The 22,710-nt window shown below is 39.1% G+C and overlaps 2 protein-coding genes across 4 annotated transcripts; both read left to right on the top strand.

Moving 5' to 3' along the window:
• The first annotated feature begins 6,818 nt into the window (after window positions 1-6,818).
• Window positions 6,819-10,553, top strand: LOC138027726 (short-chain collagen C4-like). Its single transcript, XM_068875333.1, has 5 exons — window positions 6,819-7,103; window positions 8,085-8,161; window positions 8,457-8,573; window positions 9,327-9,515; window positions 9,933-10,553. Exons 2-5 carry the CDS (start codon window positions 8,098-8,100, stop codon window positions 10,412-10,414), a joined length of 852 nt encoding a protein of 283 aa, XP_068731434.1. The 5' UTR covers window positions 6,819-7,103; window positions 8,085-8,097; the 3' UTR covers window positions 10,415-10,553.
• A 3,152-nt stretch (window positions 10,554-13,705) lies between these two features.
• Window positions 13,706-22,242, top strand: LOC138027725 (short-chain collagen C4-like). Of its 3 annotated transcripts, XM_068875331.1 has the most exons (7): window positions 13,706-13,855; window positions 14,022-14,122; window positions 18,448-18,584; window positions 19,499-19,575; window positions 19,888-19,977; window positions 21,122-21,310; window positions 21,626-22,242. In XM_068875331.1, exons 4-7 carry the CDS (start codon window positions 19,512-19,514, stop codon window positions 22,105-22,107), a joined length of 825 nt encoding a protein of 274 aa, XP_068731432.1. In that variant the 5' UTR covers window positions 13,706-13,855; window positions 14,022-14,122; window positions 18,448-18,584; window positions 19,499-19,511; the 3' UTR covers window positions 22,108-22,242. The 3 variants fall into 3 exon arrangements, with proteins under 3 accessions (XP_068731432.1, XP_068731431.1, XP_068731430.1); XM_068875330.1 differs by lacking the exons at window positions 13,706-13,855; window positions 18,448-18,584 and having other exon boundaries at window positions 13,856-14,127; XM_068875329.1 differs by lacking the exons at window positions 13,706-13,855; window positions 14,022-14,122; window positions 18,448-18,584 and having other exon boundaries at window positions 19,354-19,575.
• The last annotated feature ends 468 nt before the right edge of the window (window positions 22,243-22,710 follow it).

The following is a 22,710-nucleotide window of genomic DNA, read 5'->3' as shown; positions in this document are numbered from 1 at the left end:
AGACAAATAAAGCAGTAACACTGTATTTAAATCGTACAAATTGTGGTAAATTTATGTAAATACGAGTCTCCTGCTCAAGGGTTCGTTCTAAAAATAGAAAGATACGCGCAAAGGTTGACTCAAAGATCTACTGCATATGGAGGCTCCTACTAATGGGCTCCTGGTAATACGTAGTGATAATGAACGCATTGTGTTAAGCAATAAGGGCGTTTCATATGGTAACATGACATTGCTGTTATGTGATACAGTGTTGTGGAGGCAATCCTTCTAATAGTACAATCTCTTGAAAGTGTTTAAACTGCTTTGAGCAGCTTCATTCACTTTACAGGGATTAAAAATGGGGTGAGAGATACAAGCAACTAAAAACGAAATATAGGTGTTTTTGGATGACTGTCGTGTTGCTATGGTGACGTATTGCGTCATGATAATGAACGCATCGTGTTACTGAAGCAACAAGGGCGTTTCATATGGTATCATGACATTGTTGGGCTCCTGGACATTGCTGTTATATGATACAGTGCTGTGGAGGCAATTCTTCTAATAGTACATTCTCTTGAAAGTGCTGAAACTGCTTTGAGCCATCTTAAGCTCCGTCGCTATTGAGGTGTGTTTTGGGGAAATTTCGTCGCGAATTTGTTAAAGAATACTCCATGTTAATTGCAGATAGTATGGAGCTAAAATAGATCCTACTCAATTCTTCATTTTCAGGAAATCACGACCGCGCAAAAGAGGTCTGGGAAGAGCGATGGTAGTGACGTCAGATTGACAGCCCACAGCATACAACCTTCACCAAACTCGTTCCCAGGGGACCCTGGGAACCAGGTGGAAGCTTTATTTGCATGCTTTCTCCTTGATAGGGAAGTTCTTTTAACGTAACGTTAAAAATGTCTTGCCCCCCGTCAGATTCTGACGCTCGTCATTTTTCCGAAGACTCGAAATGGATTACGACATAGAAATGGAAGACGATGGTCATGATTTATCTCCATCGAGATCATATAGCCTCGAGCGATGAGGATATCATCGACGACCCAAAGGCTGACAAGGAATGGACTGCCAATTACGAAAAAGGAAAAACAAGCTGACAAAGCACTAGAACGACAACTGAAGGCCGATAAATTTCAGGGAAACGTTGAAGTGGCTTATTTAGTAGGAATACTTGCGTATTCTACATGGTGATCTCTGTGCGCACCTAGCGAGACTGCTTTCGTTGATTGTATGTTTCTTGTTTGGCTGTTACTTCTTGCATCGACAGTTCATCATGATTTGTTCCTTTTACTCATTCGTTGACTTCTGTATTGTGTAGGTGCAAGTGTGGAAATTGTCAATGTCGGTTTTCTTCAAAACATTAGCGAGTACTATTGCTGCAGGGAGTTGAAAGGCTGTTTAGAGCCTTGTGAAAGTGACCTTGTCCTTCAAAATGTTGGCTTCGGCGTTAAATTGTCCTGTGTGATTCAACATCCCAGGATTTGAACCCGTTTGCCTTCAGAAATCATGGGAGTCTTAAGTTAACAGCCGGAAAATGAGGCAAAGCAAGAGGCAAGCAAATGTATCAACAAACAGGAGACAAAGCAAGGTGAGCGGTGATTTTATTCTTTATTTGGCTGAGATATGGTTTACAAATAGAGTACATGTTGTGTACTGCTGGTGTATTTGATTAAATATCTGATTTTATCGTTGCTTCGTTTCTTTTTATTGCTTCCACTTCCATTTCTCTTATAACTTGAGCCTTCTGCCATGAGAATCGTTTAATTAAACGCCTTTCATATTTGTGTTGTCACGTTTGATCAAAAGCGGTTTAAACGTCGAGTAAAGGCCTCTGTTTTGAAATTCTTCAAGCAAAAACTGAACCCATCTTCTTCGACGTTTCGTAATTTCATGGCCGGGCGATTGTCGTCAAAATACGGTATCAGGAAATGAAGCCTTATACCGCCTTTTAAACTTCTGGTATTGTAGCATCCTGCTGAGAAGAAGTCAAATGTTGACGTCACGATTAATTGCAGCTTGACCCATACCTCTCTTGTCTCGGTAGCGCGGCTAACGTGGCAGTATTTTGTGGCTAACTTTATACGTATTCAACAGTTCGTTTCTCTTATAACTTGAGCTTTCTGTAAGGAGAATCGTATTAGAAATAGGTGTTTAATGAAACTTCTTCCATATTTGTGTTGTCACGTTTGATCAAAAGCGGTCTAAACGTCGACTGAAGTCCTCTGTTTTGAAATGCTTCGAGCACTGTGACAAACTGAACCAATCTTTTTCGACGTTCATGTCTTCATGGCGATTGTCGTAGAAATACGGTAACATGAAATTAAGCCCTGTACCGTCTTTCAAATTGGTGGTATTGTTGCATTCTGCTACTACGCATGTATTCTGCAGTCAAATAATCCACATTGAACAAGTCAAATGTTTAGAAACCTCTGGCTTTTACGTCACAATAGCAGCTAGACCCATATCTCTTCTGTTTTTGTTTCGGTAGCTAGTGCGGCCAACAGAGCAGTATATGGGCCAACATGTCGGAGTTTTACCGCAAATTTTACGTTTTGAACAGACCATCAAATATCGAGAAATAAACCAAATCAAAAAATTGTTTGCGCCAAAATGCCGCTGGAGTCACGCTAATTTTTTTTTTGACAATCTTCAGTGGTGAAGCGGAAAGAAGCGGTTCCGATAAAATAGAAGCTCCGGGTTCGAATCTAATCCACGGATATGATTTTTTAATTTCCTTATTTTCTGTGCTACCACAAGTCCTGGGACACAGTGTCCTAAATTGACGTTAACAGTAAATTCTATTCAAAGCTAATTACGAATTAACGATAATCGTTAATTTAGAGAAGAGATCATGTTGGAAGTAGTTAATAGGCCTTTTTCGATATATTAAAAGAAAGGAGAGGTTTAATAGAGGACAAATATGTTAAGCGAGACAATCGGCTGGCGTGAAAACACACCCAAAGACAAAGGAAAATGGATGATATGCAAATATTTTTCACATTCATTCCAACGTGTTTCTTTTGTTTTTGTCCTCACTGACTCACTATCAACCCGAATATTTTGATATTTCGAAAATGGCCTATTTTGTTGGGCTCCCGTGCCGGCAGCGGGTTATCATGAGACGAAATTGCGAGAAGTTATCCCCGCACACTTAACTTAACAATTGTCTTATCATGACAAATGAAAAATTCAGGAGGCTTTAACGGCAATTTTCGCACCCGAGACACATTCATGCTTGATCGCCAAAAACAAAATTAAGTTTTCAAATCTCCTTTGTATCGTGATATAATCTGTGTGTTCGGAATCAAATGTGTAATGGAATAAGACCAGTCTGAACATCGTGTTACGGGAGGCGGATGGGTCATAACATTATTGTGGTGTTCACTTGTGAAATAAAACTTCACACAAGTAGAATTTTTATTCCAATACGAACTAGTGAACTTCCTACGGCGTTTGTATGTAAGCACTCTCTTTCCTGCCCCTATATATTTCTTCAACACTTTCGTAATTTTTTACAGTGAGAACCGAGCATCATGCATACTCGAGACTAAAGCCCAGGGCAAATGAAAGGCTTCAAGGTCCTTCAACATTTGCTTCAACATTCGTTCGATTTTGTTGAAGAGCGATGCTGAAACCTTTCGCCTAAAGACAACTGTTGACGCTGTTGTGCCGCATTACAATCAAAGAAATTATTTTAATCCCCTCAAATGCTGTTAAAGGCGATAGCTCGTTTTGACTCAAAAAAATTGTGGACTCGTGTACATCGTCCGATATCACGGCAAAGGCGCGTTAACACGACAGAGGAAAAATGGCACAAGTCCGATAAAAAGTGGAACGGTTCCAGTCATGTTTGAAAAGAAACATTGAACTTTTATCCGTTCCGCTACGGAACCATAGGCGCCACGGATGTTGAAGCAAATGTTGAAGTACCTTGAAGCCTTTCATTTGCGCGGGGCTTCAGTCTCGAGTATGCATGATGCTCGGTTCTCACTGTAAAAAATTATCAAAGTGTTAAAGGAATATATAGGGACAGGAAAGAGAGTGTTTACATATAAACGTCGTAGGAAGTTCACTAGTTCGCATTGGAATAAAAATTCTACTTGTGTGAACTTTCATTTCCCAAGTGAACACCACAATAATGTTATGACCCATCCACCTCCCGTTACACGATGCTCAGACTGGTCTTATTCCATTACACATTTGATTCCAAACACACAGATCATATCACGATAAAAAGGAGATTTGAAAACTTAATTTTGTTTTCGGCGATTCACTGTTTCTTTACAAAACTGAATGGAACCGTTCCACTTTTTATCGGACACGTGCCATTTTTCCTCTGTCGCGTAGAACGCACCTCTGTGATGATCTGCCTGTCGACCTCTCTCTGTTGACCTCTGTTGTGTACTTTGTCAACGGCGAAGAAAGTTATATTACTCGAAATCACCCGCTTCAAGTTCTCTTTTCGCTTTAGTTCACTCAGTGGAACTTTTCTAGCCAGTTGACCCATCAGTTTTAAACGTTCACGTTCATTTCAGTCATAAAGTCGACAAATAAATCCCGATGCAACAGTGATTTGTTAATTTGGTAGCTGTATTTAACTTGGTAATATTGTGTTGACTTGAATTTATCACGGTAAATTTTCATTGTAAATACAACTCTTACCACTCAGCCTATCTTTATTCGTCGTGATTCTATTCATCCATTCCCATTATGTCATCAACTCCTGGCATATTTTGCTGTTTTTTTGCGTTATTACAATCATGCCAATAAAGCCCTTTCATGTTACAAAATTTACCTCTGCTGTTCCTGTTTCAGTGCTGCGTTTGGAATCCCCAAACCTCAAATCACACACTATAGCACGAGAGGAACCACTAACTCAGTCACTACACTCAAAGGCCACCTTTCCCATGCAAAACTGCTACAAAGGGAAGGGAAATAAAAAGAGCCCCACAAAATCTGTTTTGATGTTTATAATCGTTATTTCTTTCATACTGTAAATGAATGTAAATAAAACGTGATAGAGTTTTGTATTGCTAATATAACTTTGCAAGGAAGACAGCGACGCTAACGAAAGCGTAACTTGAAAACATTTTCTGACGCTATCGTAAACCTGCTTGCCGTCTATATCCCGTACTGTTCGAGTATCACAATATCGGCGAAAATGCTCCAAGTTTATTGTATTGAAAGAATTCGTTATTGAAGTAAATATGGAGAATGAAGGATTGCTTGAAAGTATGTTCACGTTGTCGTCAAAACTTTATCGATTGAATGTGGTTACATTTATTCCTATTTTACTTTATTAGGGACTTTAACATCTACGACGGCGACGAACTCAAAACGTCAGCTCAAAATCTAAACTTTGCGCTTTCGTAAGTGTTCCGCGATTATTCTGTCTCGTTCATGTCATGAGGCGAAGTATCCTACAACTCAATTGGAAACGAACGTTTCCTCACGTTATTGTCAAAACCTCAAATTTGGTGATTTTATGTCGCAAAGCACTGGCAGAAATACGTGATGATAAAAGCTGATAAAACAAGTGCCGACTACGTTTATTTTTTTTCTTTTGACCAAATGATATACGTTGCGTTCTCTTTGCCCTGGCCTTTGTCGTTTCTTAAACTTTGCTTTATTTTCTTAAATGTATTGAGAAATATATGCTGCAACTGCAGCACGCCTTTTTGCGGCATTAAAACCTAGTTTAGGACGAGTCGCTATTTCCGTTGCATCCTCGTCCTTGCCAAAGCTCTTTGTTATGGACAAATGAGACATAAGTACATCATTTACGACATGTTCGCGTACGTTTCATCTTATTCAAACTGACAACCCTTCATGATAAAGGTTAATTAAGGATTTTCATCCCATTGTACAGACCAAACTTTATTCCGGCATATCAACTTTTCCAGTTCTTCAACAAATGACCCAATTGTTTCCATTTCAACAACCAGAGCATTTTGATTCCAACACTGAATTCACTTGACTTACAGAAAGATCCCTGGGGAGCGAAGACATTAAATCGCCGAAAGCTTATTAAATGTGTCACTCTAGCTTTTCTGTATTCTTTGGTTCAAGAGAAAGGTACAGACAGACAATTCTAAATCCGTCGTCTTATAGGTAAGAACGCCGCTCTAAGAACTGTAATATGTCAACAATGTATGCGCAAGATCGGCGCTCTCTGTTGCACAGACCGTCGTCAATTAAGTCAGATGTAGAATGTTATTTTTACAGTACCCTACATGGACAATTGAAAAGTTATTGTCAGATGCTCGCGACCTCCACATAACCTAAAATTTGCTCAGTTCACGTCGTCGTCCTCAGGCCGAGAACGGCAATTGGCATGGGAACGCGCTTCCAAAACTACGGTTTGAAAACAGTTAATGATGAAGCACTGTCATTTCCTGCTGTTAGATTTCATAACCCTTTGCTAGTCTTTCAGAAAAGCCAACCGAGTGCACTTATCATCATCCTAGAAATATTTATATGCAAATCTGTCTGAGCAGTCCAACTGTTCATGGGGAATATTTCAGGGTTTGCGGTCCCATTAAAGGCAAAGCTTGTTTTCGTTGGCTATCGCTTAGAGTTTCTTAGTCACAAAATATTGTTATTCCACTTGGATGTAGATTGATTGTGTAGACCAGGTGAAAATAATTTTCCTTCCGTTGACTGACATATTGACATTTACGCGCGTGACTCTTTGTTCAGTCAAAAGCATCTCAGTTGTAAACGCGAAAAAGTTCAAGCTTGTATCTTTGTGAAGCTCTCTGCAGAATCAATAAAACTTCTTTCTTGTGATTCACCTAAGGTATATTTATTTCGTTTCTCCAACTTGATACTCCACTTGTACCGAAGGCAGTGATCAAAGAAGACCATTTCGTCAGCTATGAAGTATCCGCGAGTGAAAACCCCTTGTGGTGGCTTGCGTTTCCTTGTTGTGTTAATGATTTGCTTTCCCAGTTTGGTCCACATCTCAGCCATGGATGATCAGCGTCCAAATAATCACGATGTCCATGCAACTGGACAAAAGACTGAGTCGATGCTGTTTCGCGAACGCAGAAGAATTAAGAAAAATACCACTCAAACCCACAAGACTTTGAAAAACGAGTGAAAATCCTTGAAGAGAGGTTTGTCCTCGATAATTTATAGCTGCTTATCCTCCCAATCTCAAATATAACGTATTGTCGTCTCTCCGGTCGAGACTGAGTAATCTTTTCAATTTTTTCTTGATTTGTTCATTGTCTCCAATGGTGTATTTTCGCAAAAAAAGATCCATGATGCCAAAAAGTGCTTCGTCGAGTCTCCTGGCCACCAAAATAATTTGATAATATTCCTATACAATTGGGCTTCATGCGTTAGGAGTTTGTTTACACTTCAATCAATAATTTTCAGAAATAAAATTTCAACTCGAAATTGATTTAGCAAAGGCTAAAACTTCTTTCAGAAACTTGGTATCTCTTAATTATTCTTGTTTCTAGCAGTATTAAAATGTTGCCAGTTAATTTAACTCTAAGGGAAATATTGCTGCATTTTCAATTTCGTGCGTGTGTGTGAAATGTTCAGTAGAAATGAATATGTCTGTCCATTTTTGCGCAGAAAGAGGAAATTTAGTTAACTAAAATTAAATTTATTATACCAATTAAGTGATTTTCCTTGCAAAACTTGTTGTTTAGAAAATACCCCGCTTGGAGGTATTTATCAAAACGATGGGGCAATGTAAACGCTTTGGAAAAAAAAAATCAATAAAAGCCTCGAAGGAAAGAGCCGTATCAATTACGCCACTCCATGCAGGATATCATGTAAAATGCCAGCTCAAACGAACAAAAAAACAAAATCAAATAAATGAAATCAAACCACCAGAAAACTTCCACATGTCTGCAGGGCTTGTTCCAATCAGATAGATCTAGTACGCAATCAAAAGTTTGATCATCTCTGTAAAACTCATTAACATTTAACTCAACATGGACAGTTGTTCAGTTATAGGTTCTTTCCCTAAAATATAATTACGCCTTTACCTGTTTGAGCTTGAGTACTCAGACATGACCATCTGATAAAAATCAACAATTCAGATGAATATCAACACTTCAATATATATTTTTTTTTTGTAGACTTGATGTACTGATGCGGTCCCCTTCTCTTGGATCAAATGGAGATTCTTACTCCTCACTTACAGCCTACCTATTGGGTTGGTATCAAATCCACCCACGATTATAAGATAATGATATTCAAAAGATCAGTTATTTCTCAGTTTTTTTATTTATTAGAGACAAAACAGAAAATAAACTCTCCTCTGATTTGTAATGTTCATGCCAGTGCTTGAGCGCAACATAATTCTGGCATAAAGATGTTAATTTCGTTAGGTTATGTTTGTAAGGAAAGTAGTTCAAGGTTAAGATAACTGCCAACAACAATCTTTAAGGAATTACCGATTAGTGAACTCTAAGACACTGAATTCTTTTGTACCATTTTCATTCTCAAAGGAAAGAATATCCAAAACAGTGGAAAGGAAAAGATGGGACCCCCTGGACCCCCTGGTCCACCAGGGAAACCAGGATTGGCCGGTATCCCTGGTTCGGCTGGAAAAACAGGCCTCAAAGGTAAACCAAACTCCACATTGCTCAGAGACTTCACTTCATAGAGCTGTCATAGATTTCGCTGTCTTCGAACTAATTCTGCCGGCCCAAAACCTCTCAAACTGTGAAGAAAGCACCCCTTTTGTGATGAATAAAACCATGCTGGCAATGGTATCATGATCAAATTTAACGTACAGGAGAAGGAGGTGTTTACAACGAAATTTGTGGTCGTTTCTGAGAGAAGGAGCCAAAACTAGGAAAAACATTAATCTATAGGTTAAAATCAACTTCAATTCTTTCCATCAGTGCTCAAAAAAAAGAACAAAAAAAATTAGTCTCATCTGACCAATGGAGTCTGCTGTGAACAGAGGAAATAAGTGATCTCTGGATCAGATCTATTACCGGCTCAGATTAGAACAAGTTTCAATCGAGTGTCGTGAAACCAACACCAATGCAAGTAATTACTTTGGCCAATCAAAAAGGAGGGAAACATGCCTTATTTCTTTGATTATTTCAGCAACATAATCAGGTGTGTGTAAAAATTATATAACTGTCTGTCACAGTGAATACCTTGTAAATGTTGCTCCAATAAGCAACGAAATGTCGTTTCTACCTTTTGCCCATCCTTTATGCTAAAAATTAGTCTCACACCGAGTTAAACATCTTCCCCGTCTTCTCTTTTGTTTGTGACCATGGAAAACTGCTCCCTTGCAACTTTTCCCATCAGCACACAAAAAATGATGATGACACATGCGAATGTACCTCTTTTCCCCACAGGGGAACCAGGAAAGCCTAGCACAAACACACCGTTACCAGGCCCTCCTGGTCCTAAAGGACAACAAGGAGCCCAGGGACCTCAAGGAGCCAAAGGAGAAAAAGGACAAAACGGAACTGGACAGTCTGGGGTGAAGTATGTTCGGTGGGGAAGGACCACATGTCCCAGTGGTGCTCAGATCGTCTATAAAGGTATAAAACTCGCTGAACAAGGCAATTGAACGCTTCCTATCACGGCAGGCATTCCGTGAAAAGCTTATTACATCAGTTGAAAATAGCAGCTGGCCCAAGCAATTACACTTACTTTGCTTCATGTTTTGGTGCCTGTGAGAAAATTCTTGAAGTCTCAAATTTTCCCTTCTTTATAGGTATAATAATAAGTCACAGGGGTCGTGGGGAGTAGAAAACGAATTACGCAAAAGGAACACGAATCAAAAGGAAATACTGATCTCGCTAAAAATAGACTGAATGAAAACATAGCATGGCAAAAGCGGCCAAAAGCCACAACATTGAGAATTCTTTCAGAGGTGTAATTTAGTTAGGAATTAGTACTTGTCTTTCCTCTCTGAGCAAGCTAAACGCGTTTTACATACCATTTCCACGTTTTAGGGATAATTGGGGGCGAATGGTTCAACAACAACGGTGGTGGAGCCAACTACCTTTGTCTTCCTCTCAATCCAAAGTACGACAAGTACAAAGATGGTCACCAGTATGCAGGATACATTTACGGCACTGAGTATGAAGTCAGTCAATACAACGGAGACCCTTTTAAGAGAAATATCCATGATCATGAAGCACTCTGTGTTGTCTGCTTTGTGAAGTCACGTGGTTCAATGCTGATGATGCCCGCAAGGAATGACTGTCCATCTGGATGGACCGAGGAGTATCATGGGTATCTGATGACTGCATATCATGGTTACAGACATTCAAGTGATTTCATCTGTGTCGATGGTGATGCAGAATACGTTCCTGGTAGCAGTGCTAACAAAGATGGTGCCTTGCTGTATGCTGTGGAAGGCGTTTGTGGTTCACTTCCCTGTCTTCCATATGTCAGCGGTCGAGAGTTGACATGCGCCGTCTGCACCAAGTAATGAAAGAAAAAAGAAAGCTTGAACAGTAGTTGATTTGCATTAGAACTAAACAGAAACTAAATGAAATATCAATCGCTAGCAAGCCAGAGAGCAAATGTAGAGTAAGGGTGCAAAACAATAAACTTGTTGATCTTAATGAGTCTTGTGTTACACGATTATGTTCAATTCGATCCACTAATCAGCATCCTACAGCTGAGATGTCTTGGAACAAGTGCCCTCTTCGATTGGTACCGAATATACTAAACATTTTAGATGTACTCAAGTCTTCTTACAAAACTCAGTAGAAATTGATCCTCCACAGCAAGTCCATTTTCATTAATTAATAGAAATTTCTCCGAAAAATCAAATAAGACCACATTGGTATGAAACCCAAGGTTGACCCCAATGGAACGAAAATACTTAAGCATTTAAACTTACCTAACCTAGATAACGGACAATCTTTCCTCCCTTGTACCCATTCTTTTTCTAAGTGACACCGTCCTGGGCATGTATTTTCATGTGCCTCTTCCAACAAGAATGGGTACAAGAGAGGAAGGATTGTCCATTTGTCTGGTTTAGGTACGAGTATAGACCTCTTTCATAATGGCGGCCCAAGAAAATATCCTTTTGTTTTAATGCTAATAAGCCTTTGTAGCGTCGCTACAACGAGCAAATTTCAAAAGAATATTTGTTTCAAAATGAGGGCAGTAGGTCTAATTAACATAAACACAAAAGAATGTGGTCGCCATTTCTGACAGTGACATATGACAGTGGCACTGCCACCCTGTTTGACAACGAAGATTAGCATAAAATTTACCATGAAATTCGAAGAAAAGCATAAAATTCCGTTTTTGACGGCCTTGTCAAACGCGAGCAAAATCATACATATGTTTCAACGATGACCTAGTACAGGAAGAAACTTTTCAACGGCCTTTACATGAAATGGGACTCGACTCGATTCCTTCACACCACGAAAGCACGAGGTTAATTTAGTTCGCACCTTGACCTATCGTTGTTTTCGTATTTGTTCTGATTCCTCTTTATGCGTTCTTGCCTTTAGTTAATGAAATTGAAAAACTATTATTACAAAATGGGTATCCTAAGGCCAAGTGAAGCGTTCAAATCCTGTCACAACCCCCCTTTGAAAAAATTCATTCTGGTTTTACCCTAGCTATTTAGGTTTAAAGAATAAAAATGTCTCGCGAAGTGTAAATTCTTGTATTGATAGTTTATATAATTAGGGTTGTTTTTCAAAATAATAGACGAGTTCACGCTCTTGATTGCATCATGGGTGATCAGGGCAACATGGCGGGAACTTCAAAGGTTTGCATGGAAATTCTGAAGTAAAATATACTGTACATGAGTCGACTTTATTGACTTTTGCCTTCATAAACCAAAGAAATAAGTTCATGTTCACAACTACTGAGATGAACTAGACTTGGTATCCGTTGTTTGGAATTCCTAACTATTGCTTTTTTTGTCTCCATACATTCTCTTTAATTTTGTGCCTTTGGAATTAAGGGAAATCATGGCAGAAACTCTTTTTAATAAAATCATGTCTACAACATCCATTCTCTCCAAATTTATTCTGCCACATCTTTGAGCGCATATCTTCTGTTTTGGAAAACAAAAAACCCAAAATTGTATATTATGAACACTTTTCATCGTTTTGAACTTCCTTACAAACCTTTGAATTTCTCTCCATCTTGCCCTGATTACCCACGATGCACTCAAGAGCGTGAACTCGTCTATTTTCCTTATAAGGACCGTCCGAATAGCAGATCCCAAACATCTCGGGTAATGCTAGCCACATTTAAACTCAAGTTGCTGGCTCTCAGCCAACAGTTAAGGTTACTGAGTTCAGATCCCAAGTTTTACGTGGATTGCCTTTGCTGGTTTCCAAGTTTCCAGAAAAGACGTCGTTTTTTAGCAAGTTTAGTTGCATTAGTCACCTGGTTCCTCGCCCGTTTTTGTGGTAGTGCACTACCACACTATGTCTCCGGGTTGAATGAGTGTAAGAGCGTAAGAGTGTAAGTCTGTGGTGACAATAGGCCCGCAGCGCGTGCATAACTAAAGAACATAAACAGATCTGTTGAAAGCGTGCTTGAGTTTCAACAAAATGACCTCCAAAATGGGCAAGAATTTGTGACGCTGATGAATAATAAAGCAGCTGCTATTTCCAAAACGAAAAAACAAAAATACAAAAAACTATGCTCGGAGTCTCATCTCAGCCTGCTAAAAACTTTTCAGCAATAAAAAATGGGGTTTAGAGATACCATCAACTAAAGATAAAAAACAGGGTGTTTTTCGATGACTCTCCTGTTGCTATGATGACGTATTGCGTAGTGATAATGAACGCATCGTGTTACTGAAGCGTTTCATATGGAATCATGACATTGTTGTTATGTGATACAGTGTTGTGGAGGCAATTCTTCTAATAGTACATTCTCTTGAAAGTGTTGAAACTGCTTTTAACCACCTTAAGCTCCGTTGCTATTCAAGAGCGTTTTGGGGAAATTTCATCGCGAATTTTTTAAAGAATACTGCGTGTTAATTTCAGATAGGCTATATAGCATGGAGCTAAAATAGATCGTACTCACTTTTTTTTTTCGTTTATTCTTTGAAGATCATGTGACAATACTTAAGAGAGAATTTTCTGCCGTAACAAATCTATATATTTAAAGTGCGGGTTATAGCTAAAATTGAGAGAAGTGATCCTCGCACTTTAAGTCCACCTAAACCAAAAAATATATTTTTCTCTTAAAAAATTCAGCGTAGTGTTTGGGAGCATTCTGACGCCAATTTTTTTCCGACTGCCTAAATACTAGATTTTCTGTGCCCCTTTAAAACTTCCGTTTCAGGAAATCACGACCGCGCAAAAGAGGTCTGGGAAGAGCGATGGCAATGACGTCAGATTGAGAGCCCATAGGATACAAGCTTCACCAAACTCGTTGCCAGGGGACCCTGGGAACGAGGTGGAAGCTTTATTTGCTTTCTCCTTGATTGATAGAGAAGTTCTTTTAACGTAACGTTATAAATGTCTTGCCCCTCGTCAGATTCTGACGCTGGTCATTTTTCCGAAGACTCGAAAATGGATTACGACATAGAAATGGAAGACGATGGTCATGATTTATCTCCATCGAGATCATATAGCCTCGAGCGATGAAGATATCATCGCCTTTGCTGACGACCCAAAGGCTGACAAGGAATAGACTGCCAATTACGAAACAGGAAAAACAAGCTGACAAAGCACCAGAACGACAACTGAAGGCCAATAAATTTGAGGGAAACGTTGAAGTGCCTTATATAGCTGGAATACTTGCGTATTCTGCATGGTGATCTCTGTGCGCACCTACCGAGACTGCTTTCGTTGATTGTATGTTTCTTGTTTGGCTGTTACTTCTTGCATCGACAGTTCATCATGATTTGTTCCTTTTATTCATTCGTTGACTTCTGTATTGTGTAGGTGCAAGTGTGGAAATTGTCACAGTGTCGATTTTCTTCAAAACATTAGCGAGTACTATTGCTGCAGGGAGTTGGAAGGCTGTTTAGAGTCTTGTGAAAGTGACCTTGTCCTTCAAAATGTTGGCCCCGGCGTTAAATTGTCCTGTGTGATTCAACATCCCAGGATTTGAACCCGTTTGCCTTCAGAAATGGAGTCTTAAGTTAACAGCCGGAAAATGAGGCAAAGCAAGAGGCAAGCAAATGTATCAACAAACAGGAGACGAAGCAAGGTGAGCGGTGAATTTTTTTTTTTTTGGCTAAGATATGGTTTACAAATAGAGTACATGTTCTGTACTGCTGGTGTATTTGATTAAATATCTGATTTTATCTTTGCTTCGTTTCTTTTTATTGCTTCCACTTCCATTTCTCTTATAACTTGAGCCTTCTGCCATGAGAATCGTTTAATTAAACGCCTTTCATATTTGTGTTGTCACGTTTGATCAAAAGCGGTCCAAACGTCGAGTAAAGGCCTCTCTTTTGAAATTCTTCAAGCACAAACTGAACCCATCTTCTTCGACGTTTCGTAATCTCATGGCGATTGTCGTCAAAATACGGTATCAGGAAATGAAGCCTTTCAGACTTCTGGTATTGTCGCATCCTGCTGAGAAGAAGTCAAATTTTCACGTCACAATTGCAGCTAGACCCATACCTCTCTTGTCTCGGTAGTACGGTAGGCTAACATGGCAGTATTTTGCCGCTAATTTTATACGTATTCAACAGATCGTTTCTCTTACAACTTGAGCTTTCTGCAAGGAGAATCGTATTACAAATAGGTGTTTAATGAAACGTCTTCCATATTTGTGTTGTCACGTTTGATCAAAAGCGGTCTAAACGTCGAGTGAAGTCCTCTGTTTTGAAATGCTTCGAGCACTGTGACAAACTGAACCAATCTTCTTCAACGTTCATGGCTTCATGGCGATTGTCGTCGAAATCCGGTATCATGAAATGAATCCCTGTACCTTCTTTTAAATTTCTGGTATTGTTGCATTCTGCTGCTACGCATGTAAACTGCAGTCAAAAAATCCACATTGAACATGTCAAATGTTTAGAAAACTCTGGCTTTTACGTCACAACAGCAGCTAGACCCATATCTCTTTTGTTTCTGTAGCTAGTGCGGCCAACAGAGCAGTATATGGGCCAACACGTCGGAGTTTTACTGCAAATTTTACGTATTGAACAGACCATCAAATATCGAGATTTAAACCAAATCAAAAAATCGTTTGCGCCAAAATGTCCCGAAAGTCACGCTACTATATATATTTTATGAGAATCTTCAATGGTGAAGCGGAAAGAAGCGGTTCCGATAAAACAGAAGCTCCGGGTTCGAATCTAATCCACGGATATGATTTTTTAATTTCCTTATTTTCTGTGCTACCACAAGTCCTGGGACACAGTGTCCTAAATTGACGATAACAGTAAATTCTATTCAAAGCTAATTACGAATTTACGATAATCGTTAATTTAGAGAAGAGATCATGTTGGAAGTAGCAAATAGGCCTTTTTCGATATATTAAAAGAAAGGAGAGGTTTAATAGAGGACAAATATGTTAAGTTCTAGCTCATCTTCCTTCCGAACGCCTATGGTTCCGTAACGGAACGGATAAAAGTTCACTGTTTCTTTACAAACATGATTGAAACCGTTTCACTTTTTTATCGGACCTGTTAGTGCCATTTTTCCTCTGTCGTGTAAACGAACCTCAAATTGTGATGATCTGCCTTCTGTTGACCTCTGTTGTGTACTTTGTCAAAGGCGAAGAAAGTTATATTACTCGAAATCACCCGCTTCAAGTTCTCTTTTCGCTTTAGTTCACTCAGTGAAACCTTTCTTGCCAGTTGACCCATCAGTTCTAAACGTTTACGTTCATTTCAGTCATAAAGTCGACCAATAAATCCCGATGCAACAGTGATTTGTTAATTTGGTAGCTGTATTTAACTTGGTAATATTGTGTTGACTTGAATTTATCACGGTCAATTTTCATTGTAAATACAACTCTCACCACTCAGCCTATCTTTATTCGTCGTCAGATTCTATTCATCCATTCCCATTATGTCATCAACTCCCGGCATATTTTGCTGTTTTTTTAATGTTGTTACAATCATGCCAATAGAGCCCTTTCGTGTTACAAAATTTACCTCTGCTGTTCCTGTTTCAGTGCTGCTTTTGGAATCCCCAAACGGTCAGTGTAAAACGCAGACTGCAAAAGCCCAAACCCATTATAAATGCTAACAGTTAAGCCTAAATATTGTTTTAGGCCTAATTAGGCCTTAAGGTTAGCATTTCTAAGGGATTTGGGCTTTTTCAACAGAACTTCACGCTTTAACCTCAGTCTGCATTTTACCCCTGGTCTGCAGTCTGCAGTCTGTGTTTCATACTGACCGAATCCCCAAACCTCAAATCACACACCATAGCACGAGAGGAACCACTAACTCAGTGAGTACACTCAAAGGCCACCTTTCCCATGCAAAACTGCTACAAAGGGAAGGGGAATAAAAAGAGCCCCACAAAATCTGTTTTGATGTTTATAACCGTTATTGCTTTCATACTGTAAATGAATGTAAATAAAACGTAATAAAGTTTTGTATTGCTAATATACCTTTGAGAGGAAGACAGCGACGCTAACGAAAGCGTAACTTGAAAAATGAATCAACATTTTCTGACGCTATCGTAAACCTGTTTGCCGTCTATATCCCGTACTGTTCGAGTATCACAATATCGGCGAAAATGCTCCAAGTGTATTGTATTGGGTTGGAAGAATTCGTTATTGAAGTAATGATGGAGAATGAAGGATTGCTTGGAAGTATGTTCACGTTGTCGTCAAGACTTCATCGATTGAATGTGGTTACATTTATTCCTATATTTTACTTTATTAGGGACTTCAACATCTACGACGGCGACGAACTGAAAACGTCACCTCAAAATATAAACTTTGCGCTTTAGTAAGTGTTCCGCGATTATTCTGTCTCGTTCATGTCATGAGGCGAAGTATCCTAAAACTCAATTGGAAACGAACGTTTCCTCACGTTATTGTCAAAACCTCAAATTTGGTGATTTTATGTCGCAAAGTACTGGCAGAAATACGTGATGATAAAACAAGTGCCCACTACGTTTATTTTTTCTCTTTTAACCAAATGATATACGTTGCGTTCTCTTTGCCCTGGCCTTCGTCGTTTCTTAAACTCTGCTTTACTTTCTTGTTTTCCAGAGGATGAAAAAGAAATGTATTGAGAAATACATGCTGCAAATGCAGCACGCCCTTTTGCGGCATTAAAACTTAGTTTAGGACGAGTCGATGTTTCCGTTGCATCCTCGTCCTTGCCAAAGCTCTTTGTTATGGACAAATGAGACATAAGTACATCATTTACGACATGTTCGCGTACGTTTCATCTTATTCAAACTGACAACCCTTCATGCTAAAGGTTAAGGACGGATTTTCATCCCATTGTACAGACCAAACTTCATTCCGGCATGTCAACTTTTCCAGTTCTTTAACAAATGACCTAATTGTTTCCATTACAACAACCAGAGCATTTTAATTCTAACACTGAATTCACTTGGCTTACAGAAAGATCCCTGGGGAGTGAAGAAATTAAATCGCCGAAAGCTTATTAAATGTGTCACTCAAGCTTTTCTGTATTCTTTGGTTCAAGAGAAAGGTACAGACAGTTCTAAATCCGTCGTCTTATAGGTAAGAACGCCGCTCTAAGAACTGTAATATGTCAGTCAACAATGTATGCGCAAGATCGGCGCTCTCTGTTGCACAGACCGTCGTCAATTAAGTCAGATGTAGAATGTTATTTTTACAGTACCCTACATGGACAATTGAAAATTTATTGTCAGATGCTTGCGACCTCCACATAACCTAAACTGTTTTGCTCAGCTCACGTCGTCGTCGTCAGGCCGAGAACGGCAATTGGCATGGGAACGTGCTTCCAAAACTACGGTTTGAAAACAGTTAATGATGAAGCACTGTCATTTCCTGCTGTTAGATTTCATAACCTTTTGCTAGTCTTTCAGAAAAGCCAACCGAGTGCACTTATCATCATCCTAGAAATATTTATATGCAAATCTGTCTGAGCAGTCCAACTGTTCATGGGGAATATTTCAGGGTTGCGGTCCCATTAAAGGCAAAGCTTGTTTTCCTTGGCTATCGCTTAGAGTTTCTTAGTCACAAAAATATTGTTATTCCACTTAGATGTAGATTGATTGTGTAGACCAGGTGAAAATAATTTTTCATCCGTTGACTGGCATATTGACATTTACGCGCGTGACTCTTTGTTCAGTCAAAAGCATCTCAGTTGTAAACGCGAAAAAGTTCGAGCTTGTATCTTTGCGAAGCTCTCTGCAGGATCAATAAAACGTCTTTCTTGTGATTCACCTAAAGTATATTTATTTCGTTTCTCCAACTTGATACTCCACTTGTACCGAAGGCAGTGATCAAAGAAGACCATTTCGTCAGCTATGAAGTACCCGCGAGTGAAAACCCCTTGTGGTGGCTTGCGTTTCCTTGTTGTGTTAATGATTTGCTTTACCATTTTGGTCCACATCTCAGCCATGGATGATCAGCGTCCAAATAATCACGATGTCCATGCAACTGGACAAAAGACTGAGTCGATGCTGAAGAATTAAGAAAAATACCACTCAAAACCCGCAAGACTTTGAAAAACGACTGAAAAGCGTTGAAGAGAGGTTTGTCCTCGATAATTTATCGCTGCTTATCCTCCCAATCTCAAATAACGTATTATCGTCTCTGCGGTCGAGACTTAGTAATCTTTTCAAGTTTTTTCTTGATTTCGGTGAGTGTTCATTGTTTCTAATGGTCGTGTATTTTGCTTCGTCGACTCTCTTGGCCACCAAAATTATTTGATAACATTTCTATACAATTCGGCTTCATGCGTTAGGAGTTTACACGCGTTTATAGTTTTCAGAAATAAAATTTCGATTCGAAATTGATTTAGCGAAGGCTAAACTTCCTTCAGAAACTTGGTACCTCTTAATTATTCTTGTTTCTAGCAGTATTAGAATGTTGCCAGTTAATTTAACTCCAAAGGAAATATTATCGCTACAGCTTCAATTTTGTACGTGTGAGTGAAATGTTTAGTAGAAGTGATTTTTGCGTAGAAAGAGAAAATTTATTTCGCTAAAATTGAAGTTATTATACCAATTAAGTGATTTTCCTCGCAAAAATACGGTTTTTAGAAAATACGCCGCGTGGAGGTATTTATCAAAACGATGGGGCAATGTAAGCGCGTTGGAAAAAAATCATCAAATACCCGAAGGAAAGAGCCATATTAATTATGGCACTCAGTAAACGATATCATGTAAAATGTCAGCTCCAACGAAAAAAATAATAAATAAATAAAATCATTCGACCAAAACGACCAATCAGATCTAGTACACAATCAAACGTTTACTATCACTGTAAAACTCTTTAACATTTAATTCAATACGGACAATTCTTCAGTTACATGTTCTTTCCCTAAAATATTATTATGCCTTAACCTGCTTGAGCTTGAATACCTTTCTTTTACCTCAGACATGACCATCTGATAACAATCGACAATTCAGATGAATATCAACACTTCAATTTTATTTTGTTATAGACTTGATGCACTGATGCGGTTCCCTCGTCTGGGATCAAGTGGGAATTCTTGCAATTCACTTATAGCCTACCTTTTGGGTTGGTATAGAGCCCACCCATGATTATAAGATAATGGCATTTCAAAGAAGAGTTATTCAGTGTTAAAAGTTATTTCTTTTCATTTGTTCGAGGCACAACAGAAAATAAACTCTTCCGTTACTTGGGAAGTTCTCACCAGTACATGAACGCAAAAAAAATCTGGTATAAAAGCACTATTTTGTTCACGTTATTTTTTAAGGAAAGTAATTGAAGGTTATAATTAATATGACTACCAACTACGAACTTTAAGGAATCATCCTATTTGTGAACTCTAAGCCATTGAATTGTTTTGTACCATTTTCAATCTCAAAGGAAAGCATATCCAAAACAGTGGAAAAGAAAAGATGGGACCCCCTGGTCCACCAGGGAAACCAGGATTGAATGGAAAAAATGGCTCCAAAGGTAAATGAAACCGGCTGCACTACGTGGCAAAATTTAAACTTCACTTCACCGAGCTGTCATAGAGATTTTGACGTCTTACCGTCAAAACGTCTGAAATTGTGCAGAAGATGCCCATTATTAAACCTATTTTTTGTCTAATGCTTAAAATCCTCCTGGAATCGGAATCATTATATATCATAGAAATTTAATGTACAGGCCGGAAGAAGGCGTTTACACCGAAATTTGTGGACACAGAGCCAGATCTTGGAAAAAGTTAACTCCATTTGATGCAGGTTAAAATCCACTTTAACCCTTTCCATTAATACTAGTACTAAAAAAGAGAAAATTAGTCTCATTGGACCAACAGAGTCTGCAGTAAACAAAGGAAATATTATCCGTTTTGGTCTCCACCACAGTTTAGGGCTTTTGAAATTGTATAGAATGGTAGAACCCTTATAAATATCAAAAAGACATCCAAAACTTGTCCAAACTGAGGATGATTTAATTCAACCAGTCGCTAAGTAAGGAGTGTTTTAAAAACATTTGTTATCGCACCATTTTCAAAAATACAGTAAAATACGTGGCTTCCGAAAACTTTATCATCCGCTAAGGGTATAATATTTAGGCAAAACATGCACATGCGGCATTCCGTTGATAACTGCAGCATCATAATCATGCGTTTGCTGAAAATTAATGTATTTTTCTGAAACTTGTTTGAGGCCCCTTGTGACGTTGCTCCTCCAAATAACGAAAAATATCGTGTTCCAATTTCCCATTCTTTATTCTGAACATTAGACCCTGCCAGATGCAGTTTTGCCGCCTCGCTTTTGTCCTGTTTTTCTAAGAGAGGAGCTCTAACTTGTTAAACAATGAATGAATGACAGTAAATTGCTAAAATTATTTCACAGGAACTACCCCACTCAAAAAGAGAAAACAAACAAACAAATACATTCACTTAAAAGGGAAAACTAAATATAGTTTCGTGAATCACCCCGAGTAAGGCATCTTTCCCTGTCTTTCTTTTAACTCGTTTGAATAAGCTGAATAAGAAAAAGCAGGTCAATGTGACCATGGAAAACGAATCACTCTGAACTGCTTCCCTCTAACTTTTCCCATCAGCGCACAGCAAATACTAGTGCACCCGCTCTGTCCTCTTTCCTCACAGGAGAACCAGGAAAGCCTAGCGCAAACACGCCGTTACCAGGCCCTCCTGGTCCTAAAGGACAACAAGGAGCCCCAGGACCTCAAGGCGCCAAAGGAGAAAAAGGACAAAAGGGGACTGCAAAGTCGGGTGTGAAGTATGTTCGATGGGGAAGGACCACATGTCCCAGTGGTGCTCAGATCGTCTATAAAGGTATAAAGTTCCTAGAACAATTTAATTCAACCCTTCCTAACATTTCGTAATAGCTCTCACCAAAGATTCACACTTGGTTCTCTTCATTATTAGGTAGTTGCGATACAATTTTGAATTTTTTCCTTTCCTGGTGGTCACAGGAGTCGTCACGAAAGCAGAAAACTTTATAAAGGGATAATAAAAGATTACTCAAAAGGAAATACTGATCTCGCTAAAAAAAAGACTGAAGAATTACTTTCGAGATGTACCGGTTATTTTTTTTGGGAATGAGAGCTGTTGTTTGAATGCGGTTTGCACATCCCTTTCGCATTTCAGGGATAATTGGGGGTGAATGGTACGGCCACTACGGTGGTGGAGTCAACTACCTTTGTCTTCCTCACAATCCAAAGTACGACAAGTACAAAGATGGTCACCAGTGGGCAGGATACATTTACGGCGCTGAGTATGAAGTCAGTCAATACAACGGAGACCCTTTTAAGAGAAGTCTCCATGATCATGACGCACCCTGTGTTGTCTGCTTCGTGACGTCACGTGGTTCAATGCTGATGATGCCCGCAAGGAATGACTGTCCATCTGGATGGACCGAGGAGTATCATGGGTATCTGATGACTGCATATCATGGTTACAGACATTCAAGTGATTTCATCTGTGTTGATGGTGATCCAGAATATGTTCCTGGTAGCCATGCTGGCAAAAATGGTGCCTTGCTGTATCCCGTGGAAGGCGTTTGTGGTTCACTTCCCTGTCTTCCATATGTTAGCGGTCGAGAGTTAACATGCGCCGTCTGCACCAAGTAAAGAAGAAAGAAAGCTTCAACAGTAGTTCATTTGCATTAGAACTAAACAGAAACTAAATGAAATATCAATCGCTAGCAAACCAGAGAGCAAATGTAGAGTAAGGGTGCAAAACAATAAACTTGTTGATCTTAATGAGTCTTGTGTTACACGATTATGTTCAATTCCATCCACTAATCAGCATCCTACAGCTGCACGTCTTCGATTGGTTGCGAATATACTAAACATTTTAGATGTACTCAAGTCTTCTTACAAAACTCAGTGGAAATTGATCCTCCACAGCAAGTCCATTTTCATTAATTAATTGAAATTTCTCCGACAAATCAAATAAGACCACATTGGTATAAAACCCAAGGTTGACCCCAATGGAACGAAAATACGCAAGCATTTAAACTTACCTAACCTAGATAACGGACAATCTTTCCTCCCTTGTACCCATTCTTTTTCTAAGTGACACCGTCCTGGGTATGTATTTTCATGTGCCTCTTCCAACAAGAATGGGTACAAAAGAGGAAAGATTGCCCATCTGTCTGGTTTAGGTACGTGTATAGACCTCTTTCATAATGGCGGCCCAAGAAAATATCCTTTTGTTTAATGCTAATAAGC

Source organism: Montipora capricornis, chromosome 12, assembly GCF_036669925.1.
Source record: "Montipora capricornis isolate CH-2021 chromosome 12, ASM3666992v2, whole genome shotgun sequence".
Lineage (NCBI taxonomy): Eukaryota > Metazoa > Cnidaria > Anthozoa > Scleractinia > Acroporidae > Montipora > Montipora capricornis.
Note: the sequence above shows the minus strand (reverse complement) of the source record. Positions and strands in the feature narration are given on the sequence as shown.

Excerpts from the sequence above, each read along its gene's own strand:
- LOC138027725 (XM_068875329.1), top strand. The coding sequence starts at position 19,464 with ATGAATATCAACACTTCAATTTTATTTTGTTATAGACTTGATGCACTG. Across the intron at positions 19,576-19,887 it reads ACTTATAGCCTACCTTTTGG|GAAAGCATATCCAAAACAGT; the intron begins GTTGGTATAGAG and ends TCAATCTCAAAG. Across the intron at positions 19,978-21,121 it reads TGGAAAAAATGGCTCCAAAG|GAGAACCAGGAAAGCCTAGC; the intron begins GTAAATGAAACC and ends CTTTCCTCACAG.
- LOC138027726 (XM_068875333.1), top strand. The coding sequence starts at position 8,098 with ATGCGGTCCCCTTCTCTTGGATCAAATGGAGATTCTTACTCCTCACTT. Across the intron at positions 8,574-9,326 it reads TGGAAAAACAGGCCTCAAAG|GGGAACCAGGAAAGCCTAGC; the intron begins GTAAACCAAACT and ends TTTTCCCCACAG. Across the intron at positions 9,516-9,932 it reads TGCTCAGATCGTCTATAAAG|GGATAATTGGGGGCGAATGG; the intron begins GTATAAAACTCG and ends TCCACGTTTTAG.